At 41.6% G+C, this 11,999-nt stretch overlaps 1 protein-coding gene across 2 annotated transcripts in view; it reads right to left on the minus strand.

The window, feature by feature from the left end:
- Positions 1–11,400, minus strand: part of DYNC2I1 (dynein 2 intermediate chain 1) — a 53,340-nt gene extending 41,940 nt beyond the window's left edge. Inside the window, exons 1-7 of one of the 2 annotated variants that reach the window (XM_063452661.1) lie at positions 11,261–11,400; positions 7,699–7,752; positions 6,971–7,340; positions 5,999–6,075; positions 3,839–4,153; positions 3,589–3,654; positions 883–966 (exon numbers count right to left, since the gene is read on the minus strand). In XM_063452661.1, the coding sequence (XP_063308731.1) occupies positions 883–966; positions 3,589–3,654; positions 3,839–4,153; positions 5,999–6,075; positions 6,971–7,340; positions 7,699–7,752; positions 11,261–11,275 (981 nt within the window). In that variant the 5' untranslated portion in view covers positions 11,276–11,400. The remainder of the gene's footprint in view (positions 1–882; positions 967–3,588; positions 3,655–3,838; positions 4,154–5,998; positions 6,076–6,970; positions 7,341–7,698; positions 7,753–11,260) is intronic. The other variant, XM_063452659.1, reaches the window with a different exon arrangement.
- Positions 11,401–11,999: the final 599 nt, after the last annotated feature.

Genomic DNA, 11,999 nt, shown 5'->3' on the forward strand with positions numbered 1-11,999 from the left:
TCCTCCATTGTGCTGGACAGGCCATGCGGTCAAGCAGGAAGTTAATTCTTATTTGTATTGATTGGTCAAGAGAATGTGCGGGTGGAGCTTAATATGGGAGGAGTTATGTGCCTATATAAGGAGCCTGCACTATTGTCCGGGGCTCAGAACTTGTTGTATTTTGGTGACGTTAGTCCCTCTGAGTCCCGATCGGTGATCCAATAAAGAATCTCTTCCTTCCTGAAGAAACCTGTGTCCATCTCTCTGTGCTTCGCTTGCGTCAGTTTCTCCGGTATCAGTTGCAGATATTGATATCTTATTAAAAACATGATATCACCACAATGAAGCAGCACGAGGGAAGAAAAATAAATAAATTATATATATATATATATATATAAATAAAACATTTCAAAAAACATTATATATCAATTTTTGTTTTTTTTAAACAGAAACACTTGGCATTAAAAAAATACTTAACTTTAGAGATTGTTCAGTTTTATAACAGAAAGATCAATTTTCAATTACAGAAATTACAGTTCCTCCTATACTCGCCTACCTAAACACTACTGAAGCAGGTGAGTAAGGCAGCAGAGATAAGTCAATAACACACTTGCCTCCACAGCAGATCTGTGTCCAAGGTGACATCATTGTCCCATGATGCCCTGGGAGGGCCAATGCTCATTCAGACATATGCAGATTATGTTGTTGAAGCAGGAGTGCTCAGGGATTCTATTCACAGTGCATACGTGTGCATGAGCATTTGCCACTAAGGAGGTTAAAATCATTTACATCCTTGCTCTGACTATCAGGACGCACAAACAAATTCACATGTGACAGAAGGACATGTTTAATCTACTGGGCACAGCTTTGAATTTTTTTTTAAAAAATAGACAATTTACATACTTCAAAATCCTCCTCATAGTTGGAGTCATCGTAGCCTCCATCTGCAGCGTGCGCAGAATCGGATGCATCTTCTTTTTCCATTCTCTTAAAATAGAAACAAAGCTTTGAGAAAATGTACTAAATCTTCTATAATTGCATTTCGCCAACTATGCAATCTGACAAATAATCTGAAAAATAGTTGAACAGGTTATGGCATCCTGTATTATTAGCCGACTGTAGTTGCGATGATGCTATAAGCTGTCTCTGCAAATTTCCCTTTAAATTCCCTTGCATTCTTAATATTTTGATTCTTTTTATCTAAATCTCTGACACCAAAACTCCAACTCCTTTCCTACGACATAATTTGCAAGGCACAGCTTCCAAGTGTTTTGGACAACACAGAGTCACAGCTCTTCACTGGACATGAACTAGAGCAAACTACTGCACACATTTTAGATGAGCCCTGCATGCACGCAGGCTTCTGCTGTGCATGTGAACTCCCACAATACCTCGCGAGGCAACTACAGATGCACACACCATAACTGCTGTTTATTTATGCCAATAACACAGATATAAATTACACACTTGAAGAAAAAAGTAAAATCACATCTTTATTTTTCTGATAACTATATAAAATTTACATTGCCTACAAATGCACAATAATATAATCTTCTCGTGACAGGTTCACTTTAACCCCTTAAGGACACATGACATGTGTGACATGTCATGATTCCCTTTTATTCCAGAACTTTGGTCCTTAAGGGGTTAAGGCCAAGATAGAGATGGTAGCAACACTCCTCCAAATAGACACACCATTCTCTCATTGGTCATTACAAAAAAAAGAAAGGGAATCAACATTTCAACCTCATAGAGGTCATTAACAAGTAAGGATTGAAGAAAAAGAAAAGATATTTGTGAGTTCAAAAGCGTGGTTGTGTTTTATGTAAGCACCAATTAGAGAATGGCCCTCTATTTGGAGATTGCTGAACCTTTTCCTAACCTGTATGAATTATAATTGGCTTGGAAAATCAGGGTACATGCACCATCCATTTCTGTGTAATAATCAAAAGATAGAAGGGTGCGTGCATCTTTTTACCCCTGTAGCTTTCAGCCTTTTCATGACCCAATGAAGTATCATGTTTATATTATTTATCTGACTGAGGTTTCATTTATTGGTGTTTCCGGGGTTTCTCCTGATTAACTATAGGGCAGATTTCAATGAGGCCATAGGACATGGTTGGAGGTAAGGTGGTTAACAGGACTGAGAGGAAACATTGGCATGGATGGGAGAGGAATTAAACTTGGACAACATTCAAAGAGAAGAATCGTAATCCTTTAGTTTGTGTTTGGCACAACTTTTCACACTACAGAGAGCAGTAATCCACCAGTCTTAATAATTTCTTTATTTTTTTTAAAGAGTCCAATATTCATTCAGCAATTTGTTTTTTCCAATATGAGAAGATAAAAGGTTTTTTGGCTCCAGGTTCTTGCTGTTGGGTTTATCCTCGTGACATGAGTAAAAAGGCTTTTAGTAAATGCTATTTGCTTTCAATGGTTTATGATGGATGTTTAACAACTTAAGGACCAAGGCTTAGGTTTGTTACATTATACAACACCATCCCTGACAAATCATTGGTTCTTTGGGTATTAAATATGTATTTTTCTACCAAAATTACTAATGCACATTTGAAGAACAAAAACATGGAGCGGGAAAAAAAATGGAGTATATGAATAGCAATTCTATATGACTCAATCTTTGTTTATCTTTCATGTAAACCTAACATTTAAAATTTGCAATATTTTGCTAATTAGTTGTATAATTTATAGGAAGCAAGTCATTTTCTAGGGTGGAACCACTGGTAAAGTATTTTATATCTGGAGGATTAGGTCATCTTGCAGAGTACAAACATCTGTATTTCTGATTATTAAGAAATTATTACACTGAACAGTGACTTGTAAAACTTGGGAAAAAGCAGAAACTTTAGAATACATCTCTAGATTCTAGTTTTCCAGTTCAATTACTTTGGCCTAAGTACTGCAAGTCACATTTTAACTCATAACAATTTCATAGTGAAAAGGATATTCAAAAATTAGCATTCCCCAAATGATGTGGTTATGTGATTTGTGGATTGCTAGAATTTTAGGATACTTCTCACTGGCGTCAGAAACAAGCAAAGACTAAAACAACTCCAAGTGGAATCTTGGATTTCATGAAATTGACAGTATTATTGTGAAAGAAAAAAAGAAATATGGAAACCAAAATAAATTGATTTACAGGATCACATATTTAACACAGCGTAGGGTCTGTGGTTGTTGTCTTGTCAATCAACATTACTAAACACTTGGTTTCATGGATCTGACAGATCGTTGTAGGTGGTGGGTTGTTGTCGATTTAAGCTGTCACACTTACACCAGGGGTTTTTGAGAGATACATTGTAAAAGTAAACAGGTGTCCTTTTTAGTTTTTTTTTTTTTTCTTAAACTGTGTCATTTTAAAGGAAAGCACTAAAACCGTTTGACTTTATTAGGACAGGGTAAAAATGTCTCTATTTTTAAATTTGAATAATGAGAACAACAACAGCAGCAGCATTACTCCAAAGCTCACTTCTGGAGAGAACGTATCTTAGATTGGTTTTATTTCAGTCATTTTTGGAATAACTTAGCCAGGAAGAGATGAAATTTATTAGCAAAAAATATATAAAAAAAAAAATTCATTGTTAAGCTTACCATTTCATCATTGGTCTCTTTCCGTTTGATAGAGTCACGGGAGAGTTCTGGCTGAGATTTTTGGGCCTTTGGAGATAACAGAAAACATATTCGACTTAATATGAAAATTCAAAAGGAAGCCAAGATCAGAAGTCAGACAGAGGATAAAATTCTAACTGCTGAACAAAAACTAAATGGATTTTCAGCAATCCTTTCCGTATGAAAGGTATTAAATATTTTAGTAAAACAAAGAAAAGAAAACAACATGTACCTCATTTTCCCTTTTTCTTTTTTCAGCTGTCTTCTCGTCCTTATCGCTTCTTTCCCGATGCCTTCTTCCTTTGTCTCCCTCCTGTAAGACCTTCTCTCTTGGGTTTCTCGCTTTCAGTTTCTGTGCCACGCTAGCCTGCTCTACGTAACCCGACGTTGGGGTCTCCGTTGTATTTCGATGCTTTCTCTCCCGCTCGGTATTCTCACTATGTTTTCTCTCACTCCTTCTCCTCTCTCGTTCTCTTTCTCGATCTTCATTATTTAAATCTTCCCTGTGCTTTCCATGTCTCGGCTTTCTTTCCTCGTTATCTTCTTTCTTAAACAAGTAACACAATTTAAGTAGTGTTATTTACTAAAGTGATAATTTAAAGTAAATTTCATATACAAGATCAAAATAGTCACTGAAGAAATTCAGTCAGTTATGCTTTGAGTTCGGCTACTTTAGCATTACATTTGATATTCACTTTGAATTCTCACTTTTGCAATTATAAATATGTATTTGTTTTGTAATGATTTGCAAAGAAACATACCGTATTTATCGGCGTATAACACGCACCGGCGTATAACACGCACCTCATTTTTAGAAAGAAATTCCAGGAAATTTTCCCCCTCATCCCATAGTGTTCCCCGCCTCATCCCATAGTGCCCCCCCCCTTTCCATAGTATTCCCCCCCTCCCATAGTATTCTCCCCCCCCTCCCCTCCCATAGTATTCTCCCCCCCCCCCTCCCATAGTATTCTCCCCCCCTCCCCTCCCATAGTATTCTCCCCCTCCCATAGTATTCTCCCCCCTCCCCTCCCATAGTATTCTCCCCCCCTCCCCTCCCATAGTATTCTCCCCCTCCCCTCCCATAGTATTCTCCCCCCCTCCCCTCCCCTCCCATAGTATTCTCCCCCCCTCCCCTCCCATAGTATTCTCCCCCTCCCCTCCCATAGTATTCTCCCCCTCCCCTCCCATAGTATTCTCCCCCCTCCCCTCCCCTCCCATAGTATTCTCCCCCTCCCCTCCCATAGTATTCTCCCCCTCCCCTCCCATAGTATTCTCCCCCTCCCCTCCCATAGTATTCTCCCCCCCTCCCCTCCCCTCCCATAGTATTCTCCCCCTCCCCTCCCATAGTATTCTCCCCCTCCCCTCCCATAGTATTCTCCCCCTCCCCTCCCATAGTGTACTTCCCCCCCCTCCCCTCCCATAGTGTACTTCCCCCCCCCTCCCCTCCAATAGTGTACTTCCCCCCCCTCCCCTCCCCTCCCCTCCCATAGTGTACTTCCCCCCCCCTCCCCTCCCCTCCCCTCCCATAGTGTACTTCCCCCCCCCTCCCCTCCCCCTCCCCTCCCATAGTGTACTTCCCCCCCCTCCCCTCCCCCTCCCCTCCCATAGTGTACTTCCCCCCCCCCCCCTCCCCCTCCCCTCCCATAGTGTACTTCCCCCCCCCTCCCCTCCCCCTCCCCTCCCATAGTGTACTTCCCCCCCCCTCCCCCTCCCCTCCCATAGTGTACTTCCCCCCCCTCCCCTCCCCCTCCCCCTCCCCTCCCATAGTGTACTTCCCCCCCCCCCTCCCCTCCCATAGTGTACTTCCCCCCCCTCCCCCCCCTCCCATAGTGTACTTCCCCCCCCCCTCCCATAGTGTACTTCCCCCCCCCCCTCCCATAGTGTACTTCCCCTCCCATAATTACTTACCTGTCCTGAAGCGTGGGCCGGCTTCACAGCGCGCACCGCGGTACAGGAACTTTAATTTCATGTTCCGGTTTCCGGCGGGACTGAAAGGAAGTGTGCACACTATTGTGCACACTTCCTTTCAGTCCCGCCGGAAACCGGAACATGAAATTAAAGTTCCTGTACCGCGGTGCAAGCTGTGAAGCCGGCCCACGCTTCAGGACAGGTAAGTAATTATAGGATATCGGCGTATAACACGCACCCACGATTTTTCCCCTATTTTCAGGGGAAAAAAGTGCGTGTTATACGCCGATAAATACGGTATATATTGGAAACTGTAAAATGTAATAATAAAGGGACACTCCAGGCACCCAGACCACTTCTGCCCATTGGAGTGGACTGGGTGACAACTCCCACCACCATTAACCCTGCAAGTGTAATTACAGTTTTTATAAACTTTTTGAAACGTAGGTAAATTGATACATTTGGAATTTGATACATCGCCTACCTCTTGAATTTTCTCTTCTTTTTCTTTTCTTACTCTGTGCCTTTGTTCTCTGTCATCACCGCTGGGTTTATTTTTCTCTAGAAAAAGAAAAATAGCATAAAAGTAAGCATTGTTATTGATACATTCACATGAAAGATCACACACCCCTGTTTCCCCCCCATTGCATTTTCAACAAAAAAAAATAAAAAAAATTAAAGGGCACTATAGTCACCCAGACCACTTCAGCTCAGATAAACTGCTATGTTTACATTTGGGGTTAATCCAGCCTCTAGTGGCTGTCTTCCGGACAGCCACTAGAGGCGCATCTGCAATTGTTGAGGCATATTATGCCTCAATCACGCAGAGCATCCGTAGGAAAGCATTGAGAAATGCTTTCCTACGGACACTTTGAATGCGCGCGCGGCAGTGCCGCGCATGCGGCTCCTGTGACATCGGACGAGGATGCTGACGTAGGCGGGGAGGAGAGGTAAGGGAGCCCGGCGCTGGAATTAGGTGAGCTACTGAAGGGGTTTTAACTCCTCAGGGTACTATAGTGTCAGGAAAACCGATTTGTTTTCCTGACACTATAGTGTCCCTTTAAAGACTATTTTAACGTAGCAGAAGTGCACTGGATAATAAAATATTCATAGGGCCATGGCAGCTTGACTAAGAAAAAAAAAACTACGGCAGCCAATGGGTATGGGTTTAACTATGAAACCAGAACTCTGATTAATCATGGAAATGCACTGTACCATTAAAGAAACACTATAGGCACCCAGACCACTTCATCTCATTGAAGTGGTCTGGGTGCGCTGTTCTGTCCCCTTAACACTGTAACTAAAACATTGCTGTTTTAGAGAAACTGCAATGTTTATATTGAAGGGTTAAACTGCCTTTAGTGGCTGTCAACCTGAACTGTCCCATTAATTACAAAATAAACATGTATCATAGGACCAGTCAGATCGGGGTTCTTTAGGGTCCTATCCAGCGTACCTTGACCATCTTTTAGCAGTCTTCGTCTTCGCTCCTTTTCCACTCTTATTGGATTAACATCTCCATACAGTTGACGACTTCCAGACACTTTATCTGGATCACCCCTGCTAGATTTCTTATCCTCTACCTTTTCCTCGTCTCTCACTTTGTGTCTGTCGGATTCGTACACTTCCTTATCCTTTTTCCGATCTTTCTCTTTGTCTCTTGTCCTCTCCTTTTCTCTGGTGTGTTCTCTACCCTTATCTCTCTCCCTATGTCTGTCCCTATCAATATTTTTATGCAGCTCTTTTCCTTCTCTATCGTCATAATCTCTGTGATGTTTCTTCTCCTTATTCGTCTTTTCATTTAATTTTCTTTCAGTGTCAGCCAACTGCAGGATATATATATATATGAAGAAAAAAAAAGAAATGGAATGTACCGTAAACAAAAATAAATGTATCAAATGTGTAAAATAATAATAATAATAATAATAATTCAAATAAAATAAAAAAAAGGAGGGGGAAAAGGAGACACATAAAATCTTAAACTAATACCTAAATTACTTTTATTATTTCACAAAGCTCGCCTTTTTATGCAGAATGGGCACTTCCATTAGTTTACACCAATCTGTGGATCTCATGGTCACTGACCACAGTTTCAATTTCCAAAGAAAGCATATAGACTATGATTTACTATTTTAGAGTATCTCTTTAAGAAATATGTCATATTCAGAGCCTACAACATGCTACCTGTAAATGCCTTGTCAACTCATCTGTTTTCCATGTGTCTTCCATGTTTTTCACCTGAAGGAAAGGAAAATAAATAATCAGTACTCAATTTCATATTGGGTTACAAAAGGCACAGGCATCAGGAGGAGAGTATTCAGATCAGTAATCAGATCTGGGAAAACACACTGTGAACAAAATAACCAAGTAGGCACTATTAGTGAGACTAGGACCCACAAGCTCAGTTGCATACCTCCAAACTGCCCCAGGTTTTATGGGACCATCCTGAACTTGGAGTTCTGTTCCGCCATCCAGACACCATTTTGTTCCAAAATCTGGGGACATCAGAGAAATGTCCGCAATCGCCACAGCACATCCTTAGACTCACTTGTGCAAGTAAACTCAGGGTGTTAGGCCCATTTCCCAATCCTTTAAGCAGTTCTCTGACCATGGGCTACCCTGAGTGGCCAGGTCAGAGAGCGGTCAAGCTGCCATGAACACATGCCAAGCTGACAAGCTTATTTTTCCAGGTAGACACGGACGTTATCACTCCCCCTGGTGGCTCACCTACAGCTCTATCAAAGATCCCAGATCTCCTATTGTTCTTTATTTATAAAATATTTTACCGGGAAGGATACATGGAGATTCACTTGTTTTCAAGCATGTCCTGGACCCACAAACACTGCATTGTTAACATTGTTCTGCAGTTGTTTTAAGAGCAAACACAAATGGTAAATACCTCATGGTATTTATATAGAGGAATTTTAACAAGTTCCATTAAGCTATTTTATCACAATTGCATTGTTGCTGTGAATTTCACAATTCTGATGGCAGACTGACAAGTGTGTTTGCACATTATTTTGCATTAGGCTACAAAATGACTTTACAGAAAGTTAAGTTTTATTTTTAGTATTAAATTACACAAACACAAAACATGAAAACGTACTTCATGTGAGCGATTATATCCTTGCTTAGTAATTGATCCTCAGGATGGCTAGCAGGCAAGAGCGGATTATCCAGCCTTAATGATGGCAGATGGCATAGACTGGAACTTGCAAAGCAGCATTCATAAGAACTTGTTTACTGTATCTAAAGGACAAATAAGGGCATGTTTGTCTCTAAGCCTATCCAGGCTGCAACTGGAGCAACAACTGTAGGAAAAGTCTACAATTTTCTTACAGGCTCCATGTAGAGCAAAAACTCTGCTGATGTGAGAGATGATCTCTACTGAGCACTTAAAGACTCAAAGCACCATAACCACTATAGCCATAGTGCCACCACCCTCAGTATTACACTTCTGCATTAGCCATGTCAGTATTGTCGCATTAACTGGCTGGGATCGTTAGCTGAATAATTAAGATAATCTGGTAAAACTGACAATGCTATTGTGAGTGCTGATATAAGCATGAAATATGTCAGGTGAAATAACGGTACGTTTGCACTTTATGGGCCATTATAATTGTTGGACTTTAGCATTTTTTTTATTATTAGAATATTGGTCTAAGGTTCTAAGCTGCATGTAATTACCTTTTAAATGAAATAATAAACATGTTTTATACTTGGTTATATGTCCTTGAAGTGTAGATTTTTCTATTTATTGCTGCTATGAACTTAGCAGTGTTAAACTGACAATGGGACGCCACCTTGAATACTACAGATTGCACCAAGGCACTTAATCATGGGGAGCACACCTTTTTTTGTTGACACAGAGCCAGGGGTACTGCTACCACCATAACTGCTACAATAGGCTGAAATGGTTATTGTGCTTAGATTCCCCCTTTTAAAAACAGAAAGGTCAGCTTTGAGCTTTTCATAAATATGGAAGCTTTATGAAAAGCTCATTTTGACTGTGTGGGAATTTCTTTGAAATTCTGACACAATAAAAATATATACATGAAATAAAGTAGTGACTACTTTGTCTCATTTTAAACCGGATATTTGGCTAAATGTGGCAACGGTCAAAGCTTGAGCAGATTTCCCATCAATCACGATGGCTGATCAGAACAGACCCTGGGCCACATTAAACTATTTAGGAAGCCAGATGGTTCGTGGGCCAATACTTCAAAAACCAGGTACTATATAATCAGATAAAAACAGGCACTGGTGCCCTTGTTAAAAGAAAAAAAAATATTATTCTTTTGTTAAACCAAGGTGCTGCCCTGACTGCAGTTGGTTAAACAGAACATGGTTCTATGAGTGTTATTACTGTTGGGGAACAATCACTCAAGTGGTGATAAATTCATCACTATATGATGTTGTTTTTCCACTTGGCAATGGCTTTAAATCCAGCCCCTGCTGTTTAAGATAAACTAGCATTAAAATGCATTTACCAGAAGCCTGTATCAATTAAGTATTTCCGTAATCCTCTAATTGGGAGTGAAATTAGCATCTTAAAGTGTTTCTTTAACATCCATGACCACGTCTGCTTCTAGAAGTGGTCATGGCACAAATAATCTGGCTGTGCAGTGTTTCAACTTGAAACACTGCAAAACCAGATTAATTGGCACTTTTGTTAGTTGCACCCTCGGCACATGTGACATTCTCAGCCAGAAGTCTGTTCCGGGCTACCTAATGTCAATTCTTGGGTTATTTTACATCTGTAGTCAGAGCCTGTAAGGGAAGCCTGATGAGCCCCCTCACACCACCCTAGCCCCTCTGTTTGTTTATTTTAATCCTCCTTCCTCCACACTCCGCTCCCTCCATATCCTCCCTATCCTCTCGTTTTGCACGCATATGCTCTAAGCTGGCTAAATTCCAATAAAAAGCTTCTCTAAGAGTAACCCTTTACCTTTAACCGGTTTCCAATTTAGTTTTGTTCCAGGGTTTAAAATACAAACAAGATTTACACCTTTTTTTTTTTTTTTTTGCCCAAGGGTTTTTAAATGGGAAATCAAGCTAATTCTCCCAAGGAGAGCCAGCATGTGATCTAGCACAAACAGTAAAAAAAAACTGGAAATGGACAAGGAGTCTGAACCAGGATCAGAAAACAAGAGAGACTGAAGTGTCTAAAATGTTGAGAACCAATGTAATCTCATAATCAGGGATGGAGGCATTGTTTCATAGTTGGCAGGCAAGAGGTCAGACATCCCAGACACCAAAATAACAGATCCATCCAGAGTTCATTCTGGGGCCCCACATAGACCCCCCATGGAGAAGGGGCCCCTAGAAATGCCCCCCAGACACCTCCATGGCGCAGGGCCCCCTATAAATGCCCCCTATAGACCCCCATGGTGCAGGGGCCCTTATAAATGCCCCCCATAGACCCCCATGGAGCAGGGGCCAATATAAATGCCCCCCATAGACCCCCATGGAGCAGGGGCCAATATAAATGCCCCCCGTGGCGCAGGGGCCCTTATAAATGCCCCCCCATAGACCCACATGGCGCAAGGGCCCTTATAAATGCCCCCTATAGACCCCCATGGCGCAGGGGCCCTTATAAATGCCCCCCAAAGCGCAGGGGCCCCTATAAATGCCCCCCATAGAGCAGGGGCCCCTATAAATGCCCCCCATGGCGCAAGGGCCCCTATAGCATGATCAGACTGCGCGTCCTGTAAGGTCTTCTTATAAAGTCATTCACAGATATTACCTTGTTGTGACTCATCTCCCTTTACCGCCGCGGGATACCGATTCGCGATCTCCAATCTCGCCTCCCGGGTGCCCGCCTGCCGTTACCATGGGCGATGCAGGGAACAACTCACTGACAGGACGGCCGCCATGACACCTCGTACATCGGGCCACTGCGCATGCGCAATGTGTGCGCGTCACCAGGGCGACCGAGGCGGCGGCACGTTACCTAGCAACCAAGTCCTGCACAGGCTGAGCGGATGTGGGTCCTTACACTCACTGTGCTGGACTAGGCTCACAGGGCTATTTACTAAAGTGGGATGTCAAGGTTCATTTCAAATGTAAAGGCAGAGTAACCAAACTGAAACCATAGCTCAATTAGAGAATCTTTACAGTTTGGCTATTTTAACCTTAAAATTTGAAATTCACTTTAAATTCTCACTTTAGTTAATAAGCTGGGCCTCGGCTAGCACTGCTTTAACTAGTTTATAATGCACCACGGTTCCTTAAATCACATCAATATTATATTAGGGTTATGTTGTAAAGACTATGTTTATTGAGCGAAATATAATTTAACAAATACTATGTATTTACCATATATTTTTTTTAGAATATAGGACACAATTTTTAACTTAAAAATTTGGGGGGAAAAAGGTATTGCTTCACTTTAAGTACATTTTTGTTTTACATACATGCTCTGGTCCCATGGTGTACTTAAAAGCAGGGTATGCCTGTATTAGGAACAGGCAGCAAATAGTAGT

This window comes from Pelobates fuscus, chromosome 4 (assembly GCF_036172605.1).
Source record: "Pelobates fuscus isolate aPelFus1 chromosome 4, aPelFus1.pri, whole genome shotgun sequence".
NCBI lineage: Eukaryota > Metazoa > Chordata > Amphibia > Anura > Pelobatidae > Pelobates > Pelobates fuscus.